The 18,307-nt window shown below is 43.9% G+C and overlaps 1 protein-coding gene across 1 annotated transcript; it reads left to right on the top strand.

Moving 5' to 3' along the window:
• The first annotated feature begins 1,327 nt into the window (after window positions 1-1,327).
• LOC141270856 (uncharacterized) lies at window positions 1,328-17,611 on the top strand. The gene is made up of 7 exons (XM_073680953.1): window positions 1,328-1,388; window positions 12,041-12,190; window positions 12,320-12,499; window positions 12,581-12,704; window positions 12,788-12,885; window positions 13,077-13,167; window positions 15,245-17,611. Exons 2-7 carry the CDS (start codon window positions 12,113-12,115, stop codon window positions 16,933-16,935), a joined length of 2,262 nt encoding a protein of 753 aa, XP_073537054.1. The 5' UTR covers window positions 1,328-1,388; window positions 12,041-12,112; the 3' UTR covers window positions 16,936-17,611.
• Window positions 17,612-18,307: the final 696 nt, after the last annotated feature.

Below are 18,307 nucleotides of genomic sequence, written 5' to 3'. Positions count from 1 at the left end.
AGTGCCGGTTTGGAATAGATGGGGACGGGGCTGGAAACGTGAGAAGTCAGATGTGTTTGTGCTGGAGAAGTCGTGATATCGACCTGGACCAGATGTCCACTCCGCTCCGTACACCTCGTACACACACGGCTCCGCTCCGTACACATGCGGTTACGCTCCGTACACCTCGTACACGCGCGGCTCCGCTCCGTACGCTCCGTACACGCGCGGCTCCGCTCCGTACGCCTCGTACACACGCGGCTCCGCTCCGTACACCTCGTACACACGCGGCTCCGCTCCGTACACCTCGTACACACGCGGCTCCGCTCCGTACACCTGGTACACACGCGGCTCCGCTCCGTACACCTCGTAGACACCCTGCTCCGCTCCGTACACCTCGTACACACGCGGCTCCGCTCCGTACACCTCGTACACACGCGGCTCCGCACACCTCTTACACACACGGCTCCGCTCCGTACACCTCGTACACACGCGGCTCCGCTCCGTACACCTCGTACACACGCGGCTCCGTTCCGTACACCTCGTACACACGCGGCTCTGCTCCGTACACCTCGTACACACGCGGCTCCGCTCCGTACACCTCGTACACACGCGGCTCCGCTCCGTACGCCTCGTACACGCGCGGCTCCGCTCCTTACGCCTCGTACACGCGCGGCTCTGCTCCGTACATCTCGTACACACGCGGCTCTGCTCCGTACACCTCGTACACACTCGGCTCTGCTTCGTACACCTCGTACACACGCGGCTCTGCTCCGTACACCTCGTACACACGCGGCTCTGCTCCGTACACCTCGTACACGCGCGGCTCCGCTCCGTACACCTCGTACACACGCGGCTCTGCTCCGTACACGTCGTACACACGCGGCTCTGCTCCGTACACCTCGTACACATGCGGCTCCGCTCTGTACACACGGCTCCGCTCCGTACACCTCGTACACACGCGGCTCCGCTCCGTACACCTCGTACACACGCGGCTCTGCTCCGTACGCCTCGTACACACGCGGCTCTGTCCGTACACCTCGTACACACGCGGCTCTGCTCCGTACACCTCGTACACACGTGGCTCTGCTCCGTACACCTCGTACACACGCGGCTCTGCTCCGTACACCTCGTACACACGCGGCTCTGCTCCGTACACCTCGTACACACGCGGCTCTGCTCCGTACACCTCGTACACACGCGGCTCTGCTACATCCACACTGTAAACCCCTCCTGACCCCACACATAAACTTCAGCTCATCCAGCACCATGACAACCAGCACAGCAGAGTCCTGCATCCACTGAGGCCCCTGATCATGTGACCCCTGACTCCTCCCCTCCTGTGACCTCATCACAGCTCCTGTGCGCACAGAGCAGCCATATATGTGGTGGCGGCTCTGCAGGTGGAGGTATGTGGAGACCCCATTACTGGGCGCAGGGGGCATTAACCCCTTCAGCACGGAGACTCTTTTGAGGTCTTGTGTTGCCCCTTTATAAGAATCATAAGGTTTTTGTTCTGTTTCCTGTAATAGATACATACGACCCAACTATGGAGACAGGAACGGAGGAAACGTATTGTTCTCATAGTACAGGACCCCTTTACTGCCCTACAGTGTAATGCCCCCATTATGCCCCTTATGCAGGATGTATGATGCCCCCACACAGTGTAATGCCCCCATTATGCCCCTTATGCAGGATGTATGATGCCCCCCCACAGTGTAATGCCCCCATTATGCCCCTTATGCAGTATGTATGAAGCCCCCACACAGTGTAATGCCCCCATTATGTCCCTTATGCCGTATGTATGAAGCCCCCACACAGTGTAATGCCCCCATTATGCCCCTTATGCAGGATGTATGATGCCCCCCCACAGTGTAATGCCCCCATTATGCCCCTTATGCGGTATGTATGATGCCCCCCACACAGTGTAATGCCCCCATTATGCCCCTTATGCAGTATGTATGATGCCCCCATTATGCCCCTTATGCAGTATGTATGATGCCCACACACAGTGTAATGCCTCCATTATGCCCCTTATGCAGGATGTATGATGCCCCCTCACAGTGTAATGCTCCCATTATGCCCCTTATGCAGTATGTATGATGCCCCCACACAGTGTAATGCCTCCATTATGCCCCTTATGCAGTATGTATGATGCCCACACACAGTGTAATGCCCCTTATGCAGGATGTATGATGCCCCCACACAGTGTAATGCTCCCAGTAGGCCCCTTATGCAGTATGTATGATGCCCCCACACAGTGTAATGCCCCCATTATGCCCCTTATGCAGTATGTATGATCCCCACACACAGTGTAATGCCCTCATTATGCCCCTTATGCAGGATGTATGATGCCCCCATTATGCCCCTTATGTAGTATGTATGATGCCCCCACACAGTGTAATGCCCCCATTATGCCCCTTATGCAGTATGTATGATGCCCACACACAGTGTAATGCCCCCATTATGCCCCTTATGCAGGATGTATGATGCCCACACACAGTGTAATGCCCCCATTATGCCCCTTATGCAGGATGTATGATGCCCCCACACAGTGTAATGCTCCCATTATGCCCCTTATGCAGTATGTATGATGCCCCCACACAGTGTAATGCCTCCATTATGCCCCTTATGCAGTATGTATGATGCCCACACACAGTGTAATGCCCCCATTATGCCCCTTATGCAGGATTTATGATGCCCCCACACAGTGTAATGCTCCCATTATGCCCCTTATGCAGGATGTATGATGCCCCCACACAGTGTAATGCCCCCATTATGCCCCTTATACAGTATGTATGATGCCCCACACACAGTGTAATGCTCCCATTTTGCCCCTTATGCAGTATGTATGATGCCCCTCACACAGTGTAATGCTCCCATTTTGCCCCTTATGCAGTATGTATGATGCCCCCCACACAGTGTAATGCCCCCATTATGCCCCTTATGCAGTATGTATGATGCCCACACACAGTGTAATGCCCCCATTATGCCCCTTATGCAGGATGTATGATGCCCCCACACAGTGTAATGCCCCCATTATGCCCCTTATGCAGGATGTATGATGCCCCACACAGTGTAATGCCCCCATTATGCACCTTATGCAGTATGTATGATGCCCCCACAGTGTAATGCCCCCATTATGCACCTTATGCAGTATGTATGATGCCCCCATACAGTGTAATGCCCCCATTATGCCCCTTATGCAGGATGTATGATGCCCCCACAGTGTAATGCCCCCATTATGCACCTTATGCAGTATGTATGATGCCCCCACAGTGTAATGCCCCCATTATGCCCCTTATGCACTATGTATGATGCTCCCACACAGTGTAATGCCTCCATTATGCTCATTATGCAGTATGTATGATGCCCCCACGCGGTGTAATGCCCCCATTATGCCCCTTATGCCGGATGTATGATGCCCCCCACACAGTGTAATGCCCCCATTATGCCCCTGTAATCAGTTGACCGGATGTATCGCACAGACAAGCACAAACCCTCTAACCGTATGTTATTTTATCCACTGACAAGGGTGATGGTCCGGACACATATAGGCCATTATGCTCTCCGGCGTGGAACATGTAACTACTGGCATGCGCAGTCACGGGTACGATTGGCGCAGTGGTAATCAGTTTATCTTGCGTTTCAGTGTAAAGCGCGTCACTTCCGGACATGCACACTAGGGGATGGACATTATCTGACCTCTAGCTCATGAGAAGTAGCTCAAGCGCAGTACATTATTGTAGACAGACTCCATTCTATATATTCTGTGACCATTCACCTCCAGGAATGGGAATGGGCCTCCTAGTGTGGGGAGGGGTTTTGGATGAAGTGGGATATTTATACATGGACACCTGGCTATTAGGCACACTATACTGAACATCATGAATTATCATCCCTGTATCAAGCCTCCTGATGAAGCTGGTGGGGAAACACATTGAGGCGGCTTATTGAAACATTCTCTGATGAGTCCATACCCTTTCTTTTATACCTTGAGATATATCTGGTTCTATTTAATGTATCAGTGTATTTTTTGATATATATCACAGTTAACTATGGCTTCTGAGGTATAGCCAGCAGTGAGCGGGTGCGCATTATCATCCCTTAAGGTGCCAACCTCTGTATGTATGTATATAATAATCTTGTTAGTCCAGTTTTCAAAGCATATATGTAAAAAAGGTTTAAGATTTCATTTTAGAGGGGTTTTCCCACAGTATTGCCCCCTACACACACAACATGGTACCATCCACCCCACCGACTACCCCACGGCTAATGAATAAATACTCACCGAGCCCCATTCTTGGTGCAGATACTAATGAACCCATTACCTATGAGATATTTACCATACAATAGTTAGCAGGGTCGTATCATCCATAGTGGCATGCTATGGTGCCCATGAATTGAGACGTCTCAGCACCGAGCAAGCTCTCCTTGCCCATCATCACAATTTCAGTGATATCCACATTCCAATGATGGGGATACTATTGAATAGAATAGTAAATCAGGGAGTTGAAATCTCCCCGATCCACCATTCATCCTTCGCCTGTGAGTCTGAGACTCCGTGCACTGCCGGCACAATGGCGTCACTACATCACACATGTAGTAGGGAGCCTCAGTACTCACACTTCACAGACCAGAGCTGCACAACTCAGGAAAGGGGTTGGTTGAGTAATGTGTGTTGTTGCTTCTGTTTTTTTTTTATATATATATATCAGTAATTGTGGGGGCATCATACTGTGTGGGAGCCCTCATTCTGAGCTGTATGAGCACACAGGAGAACAATATCCTGGTGATGAGTCAGATAGGGATAAGTAAGTGAGAAATACAGACATTCAGTCCATCTGGTTGCAGACTTGAATTGATATGGTGTTGTGTGCCAGGAGGGAGACCTCAAATAGTATGTTCTAAAGGAAAGCAAAGATATAATGGCAGTGTGTATCTGGATTTCAGGCAGGGAGCATAGTGGAGACAAAGAGCCGGATAAGGTCCTTAACTCAGGTCAGGAGGCCAACTTAGATGGTATAGAACTTTGCCCTGAGTGGACAGTAGGCCTAATTAAAGGAGATTAAGTTAAGGAAGGATTCCTTATCATAAGCAAACAATTGTCTATACTAGAGCGGAAGCCACAGTGTTGCCAAACTGGGACACAAGTTCTCCTATGGACAACTGAAGATTCAGTGACTTAGAAAGGAGTATGTGGCCCTCATCGAATGGACTTTCACATTACTAGTGAGGAGTTTTACCGATACACCTCAGCCAGTGGGGTCCTCACAAATCAACTGGGAGCTGAGAGTAGGTCTGAGGGACCTTAGCGACTCATCTCAACCCGTATGATCCCCACAAGTGATGATGGGCCTTCCCATAATACGCTGCTCAAAAAAATAAAGGGAACACTTTAACAGCACAATGTAACTTCAAGTCAATAACACTTCTGTGAAATCTACCTGTCCAGTTATGAAGCAACACTGATTGTGAATCAATTTCTCCTGCTGTTGTGCAAATGGAACAGACAACTGGTAGAAATGATAGGCAATTAGCAACATACCCCCTATAAAGGAGCGGTTCTGCAGGTGGTGACCACAGACCATTTCTCTGTTCTCATCCTTTTTGGCTGTTGTTTTGGTCACTTTTTCATTTTGCCATTGCTCTCACCCCTAGAGATACAGTAGCATGAGGCGGTGTCTACAGTACAACCCACAGAAGTTGCTCAGGTAGTGTAGTTCATCCAGGATGGCACATCAGTGCGAGCTGTGGCAAGAAGGGTAGCTGTGTCTGTCAGCACAGTGTCCAGAGCATGGAGCAGATACCAGGAGATGTGGAGGGAGCCATAGGAGGGCAACAACCCAGCAGCAGGACTGTTACCTCCTTTGTGCAAGGAGGAACAGGAGGAGCACTGCCAGAGCCCTGCAAAATGACCTCCAGCTGGCCACAAATGTGCATGTGTCTGCACAAACGGTTAGAAACCAACTCCATGAGGGTGGTATGAGGGCCCGACGTCCACAGATGGATGTTGTGCTCACAGCCAGCCCAACACCGTGCAGGATGCTTTGCATGTGCCACAGAACACCAGGATTGGCAAAGTCGCCACTGGTGCCCTGTGCTCCTCACAAATGAAAGCAGGTTCCCACTGAGCACATGTGACAGACGTGACAGAGTCTGGAGACGTCGTGGAGAGTGATCTGCTACCTGCAACATCCTTCAGCATAACCGGTTTGGCAGTGGATCAGTAATGGTGTGGGGTGGCATTTCGTTGGAAGGCTTCACAGCCCTCCATGTGCTCGCCAGAGGTAGCCTAACTGCCATTATGTACCGAGATGAGATCCTCAGACCCCTTGTGAGACCATATGCTGGTGCGGTTGGCCCTGGGTTCCTCCTGATGCAGGACAATGCCAAACCTCATGTGGCTGGAGTGTGTCAGCAGTTCCTGCAAAATGAAGGCATTAACGCTATGGACTGGCCCGCCCGTTCCTCAGACCTGAATCCGATTGAGCACATCTGAGACATCATGTCTCGCTCCATCCACAACTGTCCAGGAGTTGGCGGGTGCTTTAGTCCAGGTCTGGGAGGAGATCCCACAGGAGACCATCCGCAACCTCATCAGGAGTTTGTTGAGTCCATCTCATGCTACCACGAGTGTGAAAGCACAACCAACATTCAAAAGTGACCAAAACATCAGCCAGAAAGCATTGGTACTGAGATGTGGTCTGTGGTCCCCACCTGCAGAACCACTCCTTTATTGAGTGGGTCTTGATAATTGCCAATAATTTCCATCTATTGTCTATTCCATTTCCACAACAGCATGTGAAATTGATTGTCAATCAGTGTTGCTTCCTAAGGGGACAGTTTGATTTTGCAGAAGTTTGATTTACTTGGCGTTATATTCTGTTGTTTAAGTGTTCCATTTTATTATCATTATTATTATTATAATAAAAATTTTCCCCTTTTGAGGTTGGGAGCTGAAGAACCTGGGAGCTATTGCTGTGGAACCTGTGATTTCTATGTACGTCGATGTGTATAGGATAATATAATAGTATAATAAAGTTGTTGTTATGGATGTGACTTAACTAACATTGTGCAGTCAGTCTGTTTTCCCTATAATGATGGATATTTCTTGTTGCTAAAACTGATATTTTTTTCACGTTTAAACTTTTTTTTTATCCCCTTAACGACCGTCGTTATTCATTAAAACGGCTGTCGTTAAGGGGCCGTTTTAAAACTGCAATAGGGAATAAGTGAATATTGCCGCCTGGAGGTGGCAATTCCCGCTGATATCAGCTGTATGTGCTTCTGACACCCTGTAGTATCAGCCTAAGACAGTTTTAATCCTTAAATATTCAGTCGTGACAGCAGTATTTAAGTTGTTACAAGGGGGTCACAAGACCCCTTTTGTAACCATCGGACCCCCGTGATGAGAATTGCGGGTCCCGATGGTTACCATGGTACATTGAGATCATGTGATGACCCCAGGGCCTGTGAGATCTAGCTATAAGATGACTACTTAACAGAATTGGGGGACGTTACCCCAATACCAGTATCAGCAGCAGACCCCCCCTCCCCCATAACAGTGCATCATGACCACATTTTTTGCTTAATTTTTTATTTTTATTTCCCTCCTCTAAAACCTAGGTGCGTCTTATGGTCCGGTGCGTCTTATAGTCTGAAAAATATGGTATTCTAGCAAAATTTGTGCTCCAAAAGCCAAATAGCGCTCCTTCCTTCTCAGCCTTGACGTGTGGCCTAAAAGTAATTTCTGATGACATATGGGGCATCACCGCGTTCAGAAGTAATTGTGCAATAAATTATGGGGTCCAGTTTCACCTATTAATCCTTGAGTACCTGAAAATTTGTAGCAAATACAATAATTACATTTTTACCACTAAAATTTCATATTTCCATGTTTCAGTGTTATAAAATTCTGTGAGGCACCTATGAGTTCAAAATACTCACTACACCCCTAGATGAATTCCTTAGGCAGTGAAGTTTCAAATATGGGGTCACGTCAGGGGGTTTCTGCTATTTTTGCATGTCAGGGGTTCTCCAAATGCTACATGGCATTCACAATTTATTCCAGACAAATAGCACTCTTTCCTTTCCTAGCCCTGACATGTGCACAAACTGAAGTTTTTGACCACATATGCAGTATCATCGCATTCGGAATAAATTACATAACAAATTATGGGATCCATTTTCACCTATTATCCATCGTGAAAATTACAGATTTGGGGCTAAAACAATATTTTCGTGAGAAAAATTAAAATTTTCTATATGACGACCTAATGTTATCAATTTCTGTGTAATACCTGTGGGTTCAAAATGCTCACTATACCCCTGGATAAAATCTTTGAGGGTTGTAGTTTCCAAAATGGGGTTACTTGTTGGGCGTTTCCACTGTTTAGGCACATCAGGGGATCTCCAAACGCGAAATGACACCCGCAGACTATTCCATTAAAGTCTGCGTTCCAAAACGTCACTCCTTCCTTTCAGAGCCCTGCCATGCTCCCAAACAATAGTTTTCCTCTATATATAGGGGGTATCAGCGTACTCAGGGGAGATTGAACAACAAATTTTGGGCTTCAATTTCTCCTGTTATCTTTGTGAAAACAAAAAATTTGGGGCTACAATTACATTTTTGTAGAAAAAATATATTTTTTTATTTTACCTGCTCTACTTTCTAAACTTCTATGAAGCACCTGGGGGTTCAGTGTGTTCACCACATACAGTACAGACCAACAGTTTGGACACACCTTCTCATTTAAAGATTTTTCTGTATTTTCATGACTTTGAAAATTGTACATTCACACTGAAGGCATCAAAACTATGAATTAACACATGTGGAATTATATACTTAACAAAAAAGTGTGAAACAACTGAAAATATGTCTTATATTCTAGGTTCTTCAAAGTAGCCACCTTTTGCTTTGATGACTGCTTTGCACACTCTTGGCATTCTCTTGATGAGCTTCAAGAGGTAGTCACCGGAAATGGTTTTCACTTCACAGGTGTGCCCTGTCTGGTTTAATAAGTGGGATTTCTTGCCTTATAAATGGGGTTGGGATCATCAGTTGTGTTGTGCAGAAGTCAGGTGGACACACCGCTGATAGTCCTACTGAATAGACTGTTAGCTGCTTTTTTCTTGCCATAATACAAATTCTAAGTAAAGAAAAACGAGTGGCCATCATTACTTTAAGAAATGAAGGTCAGTCAGTCCGAAAAATTGGGCAAGCTTTGAAAGTGTCCCCAAGTGCAGTTGCAAAAACCATCAAGCGCTACAAAGAAACTGGCTCACATGAGGACCGCCCCAGGAAAGGAAGACCGAGAGTCACCTCTGCTTCTGAGGATAAGTTTATCCGAGTCACCAGCCTCAGAAATCGCAGGTTAACAGCAGCTCAGATTACAGACAAGGTCAATGCCACACAGAGTTCTAGCAGCAGACACATCTCTACAACAACTGTTAAGAGGAGACTTTGTGAAGCAGGCCTTCATGGTAAAATAGCTGCTAGGAAACAGTGTAATGGCTATTTGACCAAGAAGGAGAGTCATGGGGTGCTACGCCAGATGACCTGGCCTCCACAGTCACCAGACCTGAACCCAATCGAGGTGGGCTGGACCGCAGAGTGAAGGCAAAAGGGCCAACAAGTGCTAAGCATCTCTGGGAACTCCTTCAAGATTGTTGGAAGACCATTTCCGGTGACTACCTCTTGAAGCTCATCAAGAGAATGCCAAGAGTGTGCAAAGCAGTCATCAAAGCAAAAGGTGGCTACTTTGAAGAACCTAGAATGTAAGACATATTTTCAGTTGTTTCACACTTTTTTGTTAAGTATATAATTCCACATGTGTTAATTCATAGTTTTGATGCCTTCAGTGTGAATTTACAATTTTCATAGTCATGAAAATACAGAAAAATCTTTAAATGAGAAGGTGTGTCCAAACTTTTGGTCTGTACTGTTATCTAGATACATTCCTAGAGGGGTGTAGTTTCCAAAATGGGGGCACTTATGGGGCTGGAGGTTTCCACTATTTAGGCACATCAAAGGCTCTCCAAACGCAACATGGTGTCCGCTCTTATTTCCAGCCATTTTTGCTTTCAAAAATTCAAACAATGCTCCTTCCCTTCCAAGCCCTGCAGTGCACCTAAACAGTGGTTTTCCCCCACATATGGGATGTCGGCATGCTGAGGAGAAATTGCACAACACATTTTGTGGTCCATTTTCTATTGTTACCCTTGTAAAAATAAAAAAAAAATTGGGTCTGAAGTAAAATTTTTGTGAAAAAAGTTAAATGGTTATTTTTTCCTTCCACGTTGCTTCAGTTCCTGTGAAGCACATGATATAACTCTCTCTGATTTAAGGGCATAAGAATTCAAAGTTTGAAAATTGCAAAATTTTCAAAATTTTCGCCAAATTTCCATTTTTTTTCCACAAATAAATGTAAGTCATATCAAATAAATTTGACCACTATCGTGAAGTACAATATGTCGCTAAAAACAATCTTCGAAACAGTAAGATCCGTTGAAGCGTTCCAGAGATATTGCCTCATAAAGTGACACTGGTCAGAATTGTAAAATTTGGCTTGGTCATTAAGGTCAAAATTTGCTCCATTACTAAGGGGTTAAACAACTCTCTTTAGTGCGATCATAAAACATACACGCCTCTGATTGCTCAGATGATGCACTGTACTACTGTAGTGCCGTGTATTATCACTGCTTGTCATGTAATACTAACGGCCCCATACACATGAGATAAGTGTTGGCTGAACAGTCATTTGGCAGATGGCTGTCTCTCCCAACTCCCCCATACACAAATATTCCAGCTTTCCTGTGATGTGTATGAGCGAGTCACCACCAGACTCCTCTAGCGGAGGATTATCTACAGGAAAAATAAATGGATTAGCCTCTGAAATTCAGGATGCCAGACCCTTCTCTGCCCTGACATCATCTGTCGGGAGGCCCCCAAATACATTATATAGTCGGCCAAACCCCCTGAAATCAGTGCTTTCATGCAACTTTAGTCTAATGTGTATGGGGAGCATTAAAAACTAACTTATTGGATGTTGCCTCTGGCCCAGCCTAATAGACTTTTGTACATTGCAGGCCCAAACACCATTATTGGCCATTTAAGTATCGTAGTAACGAGGCAGCCCCATACTATCGAGTACTTGGGGGGAGGAGGGGCATTGAGCCGAACTCTTGTCAAACCTTCTTAGATGCCATGTTTGCTTTTGACAGCAGCAAGTGGTTAGACTGCCAGGGTTGGTGTAGCAGTCGTACCTGTGCCATCCCTGTGGTGTACATTTATGTTCTGGTGCCCAAAAGAGTTACTTTTTAACATGGTAAACATTTGTTTTAAAAGAAATTAACAAAATGTGTCTTGTGCTTTTTGCATGTTTTTTTTCTTATTACAAGAATTGTTGGTGCCAATTTTCTTTTGAAACATTTTAATATCTGCTTTTTTATGGAGTTTTTCTTGTAATATAGGAAAGCCTAAGGCCAGAAATAAGCCCCACAAAACACTGTTCATGGAGACTTTGGTATCAAATAGCTCCTGTCTTTGTGTTCTTACAAACAAGCTTTTATAAAAGCCTCAAAGTCTATGTGTGAATCAGACCTGAGATCTAACGTGATAGAAGATGACAGTCCGGTGAAGACGGTAAACCTAGACGGCCGGTGGTGATGTAGTCAGTGACGGACTCTGGCCAAATACGTTTATAGAGCCGTAGTAGAAGATGAAGATTTCGTCCTCATCATGAAGTAGCTATTCCTCATGTCACGTGTAATGAATATCTCCTGCAGTATTGATAATACCGATTCCAGTGTCGGTAAATGAGATGAGAATTAGCAATAAGGAAGATGAGTCTATGAGAAAGGTATTCACCTGCAGATTCCGAGGAAGAAACTGCTTGTTGTCTGTGGCCTTAAATATATAGGTTTTATTAGTAGATGTAAAGAAGAAAATTAGATACTGTAAACATAAATTTCCTCAAATGTTTCCCATATTATCTCCAGTAATTTTATTATTACACAGGATTTTTATGACGTTACATCCGCTCATTTTCTCATTCAGGTCTCTACAATTTCGGATCCTCTCAGTGAAGATCTTCTATATAAGAGAATTTTCCTGATTTACCCATCAAGGATGGATATGGACAGAGACAAGATGGTGGAGAGGATATTACACCTCACCCTAGAGATCCTCTTCCGGCTTACTGGAGAGGTGAGAGATTCTGGTGACGTCACATTACATCATTCTTATCTATGGGAATAACAGATGGACAGAACTGGAGAGGTGAGGACGCTGGAAATGTCTGGAGTGAGATTTATGAATGTGTCTCTCCATAACCAGGATTACACAGTAGTGAAGAAGACCTCTAGTGAGCGCTGTCAGGACCCTGTGTCCGAGGGATGGGGAAGACCCCTGAGCCCAATCACGGGGCCTCCACCTCACCCCCTGATACATGAGGACATCAATGACCAGAAGATCCTAGATCTCACCTACAAGATGATTGAGTTGCTGACTGGAGAGGTGACACTGTTAGGAACTGGGACATTTTATAGTAAAGCTATGAAGGGATCTGGGGGATAACTCTATCATTGTATGTGTCAGTTTCCTCTAAGGTGTCAGGATGTTTGCGTCTATTTCTCCATGGAGGAGTGGGAATATTTAGAAGGACACAGAGATCTGTACAAGGACATCATGATGGAGGTTCCCCAGCCCCTCACATCACCAGGTAATAGACAGGACTGAATACACACGGCCTATAATTATCTTTATGTGAAGAATGAATTCAGTCCCTGTATGTGTTTTTTCCAGATCTATCCAGTAAGAGGACAACACCAGAGAGATGTCCCCGTCCTCTTCTTCCACAGGACTGTAAACAAGAAGATCCCAATGTTCCTCAGGATCATCAGGTAGATGGAAAGAAGGTGTCATGAGATCTCCCCTATGATGTGTAGACGGCTGTGAAGTTCTTGTGCTCAGTCTTGCTTCATCCACCAGTATTATATGGTTCATACTTGTGTAATGAGAATGGTCGAGATGGCAGGATTAGAGCTGATCATATATGTGACTTCTCCATCTGTCTGTACAATATTTGTTTCAGGGTGAAGATCTGACCCATATTAATACTACAGAGACATATGTGAAGGGTGATGAGCGATGTAAAGAGGAGATTCCTACATATGACTACCCAGGTGAGTAGTAACCACTAAATGCAGAGAAGTCACAGATTCTTCTCAGTCACCGGCTGTGGCTGGTTTACCGGTCATGTAGTCCAGCTGTATCACAATCGTGTGATCACCATTTTACATCTATACCAAAACATTCTCCTTCACCAAAAACTGTTCAAATCACTTAGGACATTGAAACCCCTTTTCTATAGAACTTAAAACCTGGAAGATCCACCTACCAACTGAAATTAGAAGATCCTGACTCTTACCTGCCCAGATCTGTAAACTACCAATCCAAATAACAGCGTTTGTAGAAAGTGCTGACAAGTTATAAAATCACTTGTAGACAAATATCATGATGAGCCTATGAGAGAAAGCGGAGGGTAATGATGCTGTTGGCTTCCTATAACCCTGATATCTTATTAGATGAATCTACCGTCTCTCCCTTCTGTGCCGCTGAATGTCCTCATATGCTCCCTACAAGACCAGGTCTAGTCTTTGACTAAACCTCACTTTTATGATTGACAACATTAAATGTGCAGTGAGGGCCAAGTGTGAATTTCTGTACAGTAACAGCAGTTTCCCTTTATCCTGACTTTTCAATTTCTTTTTAAACCAAATAACTTCAAATGGAATTGCGATAAAGTATACAAAAAACATTACACCTGTGCCTTGATATATCTCTAAGCTGTGCGTGGCTGATGGCTGTAATATACATTTCTTCATGTCTGCCGGCGATATGTTGGCATGATGTGAGCCTTGATTTCATGGATTCACTCCATGTCATAAACTATATCTATCCTAAAGAATTCAGATACAATCTATCCTGAAATGGGGAGCACTAATACTTTATCTACTCTTCTGGTCAGGACTCATAGTAGCTCCAATGGTCCACCATAAATAAGTGCAACTCGGATTTAGTGTTGGAGTTCTCCTACCAAACATATCTTCTTGTTGGGGATGTAACGTGTTTTTTTTATTCTGTCTTGTTTTTTACAGGTTCATTCTATGATAGTTTGATTGTGGTGGGTTCGGCCTGCCTCATTTATGTGAGTTTGTAACTCCCCTGTAGTCTTTAAAAAAAAAAAGGTCTCCATTGTCTCTTCCAAATGCCCGAGATCTAAATTTAAGACACCTCAGCTCTGCACTATTATAAAAAGTTCTCATTAAATCTATAATTTTTTTTGAAACTCATCTGACAGAAAATATTGACCCTTATTATAGTTTAAATTGCCAGAAGCTACCAAGAAACATACTCTAATTACCCCAGAGAGATTTCACCACTAGTTACTCTCTTTTTTTTTTTTTGATCTTTTCATTAGGTGTGTTATTATCTATAGTCAAAGTTTTGCCCATCACCCTTTAACCCCTCTACATGGATCTGTTCTTGCACAAATAGACCCCTAGGTTTGGGCTACAGTGTTGCCTGCTGTTCTGTGGTGTGAGAAGACAAGAAGAATAGTCAGGTGGCCGGATCAGAACCAGGAGGGCAGAGAAAATACAAAATCAGAAGACACAATAGTAGTCAGTAAACCGACCGGGATCACGAGAAGAAACTAAGAAGAAAAAACTCAATGCGGGAGCTGAACACAGAGGACTTAACCAGCAGAGAACAAGGCTGTATCTGGCAGCTTCTGGCATTATGCATGAGCTTTAGTAGGGTGTGGTGCTTTCCATTTGAGTTAAGCAGGAAGCATATTTGACTTTGGAAGAGCGGATTTTGCTGGATTAGTTTATGGAAGCCATGTTTCTTTTCAAGAGCCTTTGAGCCACTAATGATGTGGAAACCTCTGTTCTTCCATTGACAGATGGTGGAGCTGAGTGGGAGCTTGATTTTTTGTGAGATGAGTAGAAATTTTTATTGGTATCATTTTTGCATATTTCATATTTGGGAGGCAGAATGAACAAACAGTTGAACACCACGCTCTACTAGTTCATGCTATGAGGTTTTCTATTAGACTGTGAACTGTCATTGTCTTGGTGAATAATTCAATATTTTTACATAACTTGCCATTTGTACCAACAGTTTAAATAGAAATGTTCAAAAATATAAATTTCAAGAATATTTTATTCAAATATAATATTTTTTTTTACTTAGCAGATGACTGTACCAGGAGATCAGAAGGACAGCCGACATCTTCAATTTTAAAATCAGATGAACTTGAGATCCCACAGGATACAATTGAAGGAAATTCCATTACCCCAGATATACCATCATCCCTTCACAGCAAAGATGTGTCATCTGATCCTTTGAAACAGATCCTGTCTTCTGATTCATTACCGACTACTAAGGAAAATCAAAGTCACAAAATAAGCATTAAAAAACTAACTGCTCCTAAAGCTAAAAAGTCATTTTCACAGTCAGAAGATGGAAATAGTTTTCCCGTCAAAAAGTTTTTTCTCAAACATCAAGAAATTGACACAGCAAAGAATAGATTTTCTTGTTCCAAATGTATGAACTGTTTTAACAAGAAATCAAGTCTTCTTAGTCACCAGAGAACTCACAAAGGGGATAAGCCTTTTTCATGTTCAGAATGTGGGAAATGTTTTAACCAGAAATCAGCTGCTGTTATACATCAAAGAACTCACACAGGGGAGAAGGCTTTTTCCTGTTCAGAATGCGGGAAATGTTTTAACCGGAAATGGAATCTTGTTATACACCAAAGAACTCACACAGGGAAGATGCCTTTTTCATGTTCAGAATGTGGGAAATTTTTTAACCAGAAATCAAATCTTCTTAGTCACCAGAGAACTCACACAGGGGAGAAGCTTTTTTCATGTTCAGAATGTGGGAAATGTTTTAACCAGAAATCATCTCTTGTTACACATCAAAGGACTCACACAGTGGAGAAGGCTTTTTCCTGTTCAGAATGTGGGAAATGTTTTAACCAGAAATCATCTCTTGTTACACATCAAAGGACTCACACAGGGGAGAAGGCTTTTTCCTGTTCAGAATGTGGGAAATGTTTTAACCAGAAATCATCTCTTGTTACACATCAAAGGACTCACACAGGGGAGAAGGCTTTTTCCTGTTCAGAATGTGGGAAATGTTTTAACCGGAAATGGAATCTTGTTATACACCAAAGAACCCACACAGGGAAGATGCCTTTTTCATGTTCAGAATGTGGGAAATGTTTTAACCAGAAATCAAATCTTCTTAGTCACCAGAGAACTCACACAGGGGAGAAGCTTTTTTCATGTTCAGAATGTGGGAAATGTTTTAACCAGAAATCATCTCTTGTTACACATCAAAGGACTCACACAGGGGAGAAGGCTTTTTCCTGTTCAGAATGTGGGAAATGTTTTAACCAGAAATCATCTCTTGTCACACATCAAAGGACTCACACAGGGGAGAAGGCTTTTTCCTGTTCAGAATGTGGGAAATGTTTTAACAAGAAATCATCTCTTGTTACACATCAAAGGACTCATACAGGGGAGAAGGCTTTTTCCTGTTCAGAATGTGGGAAATGTTTTAATACGAAATCAAATCTTCTTAGTCACCAGAGAACTCACACAGGAGAGCTTTTTTCATGTTCAAAATGTGGGAAATGTTTTAACCAGAAATCATCTCTTGTTACACATCAAAGGACTCACACAGGGGAGAAGCCTTTTTCCTGTTCAGAATGTGGGAAATGTTTTAACAAGAAATCAAATCTTCTTAGTCACCAGAGAACTCACACAGGGGAGAAGCCTTTTTCCTGTTCAGAATGTGGGAAATGTTTTAACCGGAAATGGAATCTTGTTATACACCAGAGAAGTCACACAGGGGAGAAGCATTTTTTATATCCTTAATGTGGAAAATGTTTTACTTGAAAATACACACTTTTAGCAAGAAAAAATCTTGCTACTAAGGGAGTGTGTCCAATAGACTGGAAGTAGCTTCCTATGACTGAGAACAAGGAGACAGTGTCCTTCCTGATCAGTGAGAGAACTGCTCTCTCCTCCAGCCCCACACTTATCTAACGGATTGGTGCAGAGCAGGAGAGGAAGGTACCGGGACCTGTACAGAGGCTGCACGTCCTGACTGAGCTGCTGAAGAACCTTTCACCCGACTAGCTCAAGGACCTTTCAGATCACGTAACACTGTTTTACATAACATTTAAATCTATCAGGTTTCATTATGAACTGAGCCATTTCTTAATGAGTTTGACCTCCTGAATTCCAAGTGTACAATAAATTTTCCTTTTACTGCTACATATAATTAACGATAAAAAGTTTCAGTACTTTCAAACATTATTTTTGTAAATATACAGATGCGGAATATTTTGTTATGCCAACTTTCTGATAGAGTTGTGCTCAAAAGTTTACATACCCAGGCCAAATTTTTACTTTCTCCACTCATGGTTATTGGTGGGTGAAGCCATTTATTGTCAAACTACTGTGTTTTCTCTTTTTAAATCATAATGACAACCAAAAACATCCAAATGACCCTGATCAAAAGTTCACATACCCTGGTGATTTTGGCCTGATAACATGCACAGAATTTGACACAAATGGGTTTGAATGGCTACTAAAGGTAACATCCTCACCTGTGACCTGTTTGCTTGTAATCAGTGTGTGTGCATAAAAGTTGAATGAGTTTCTGGGATCCATACTGACTCTTGCATCTTTTATCCAGCTACTGCTGTTTCTGGATTGTGAGTCATGGGGAAAGCAAAAGAATTGTCAATGGATCTACGGGAAAAGGTAGTTGAATTGAATAACACAAGAAAGGGATACAAAAAGATACCCAAGGAATTGATAATGCCAGTCAGCAGCGTTGAAACTGTGATTAACAAATGAAAAATCAGGGGCTCTGTAAAAACCAAACCACGGTCAGGTAGACCAACAACATTTTGGCCACAACCATAAACCTTACATTTGGAGAGAGGTCAACCAGGCCTATGATACAAGAAACACCATTCCTACTGTAAAACACGTAGGTGGATTGCTGATGTTTGAGCTACAAAGGCACTGAAAACTTAGTAAAAGTTGAAAGAAAGATGAATGCAGCACGTTATCAGTAGTGATGAGTAAGCACTAAAATGCTCGAGTACTCGTTGTTCGAGTCGGGCAAATTGGAATGCTTGAGTGCTCGGTCCGAGTAACGAGCCCAATATAAGTCTATGGGAAACTCAAGCATTTTTCTGGCGGCACCACCCTCCACACCCCCCCCCCCCTCCCG

This window comes from Phyllobates terribilis, unplaced genomic scaffold (genome assembly GCF_046119375.1).
Source record: "Phyllobates terribilis strain yellow unplaced genomic scaffold, ASM4611937v1 Scaffold_5__5_contigs__length_657084704, whole genome shotgun sequence".
In the NCBI taxonomy this organism is placed as follows: Eukaryota; Metazoa; Chordata; class Amphibia; order Anura; family Dendrobatidae; genus Phyllobates; species Phyllobates terribilis.
This window is presented reverse-complemented; position numbering and strand designations above follow the sequence as displayed.

Coding starts and splice junctions, on each gene's coding strand:
- LOC141270856 (XM_073680953.1), top strand. CDS start 12,113: ATGGATATGGACAGAGACAAGATGGTGGAGAGGATATTACACCTCACC. Junction 12,886..13,076: donor ATGTTCCTCAGGATCATCAG/GTAGATGGAAAG, acceptor TATTTGTTTCAG/GGTGAAGATCTGACCCATAT. Junction 13,168..15,244: donor TCCTACATATGACTACCCAG/GTGAGTAGTAAC, acceptor TTTACTTAGCAG/ATGACTGTACCAGGAGATCA.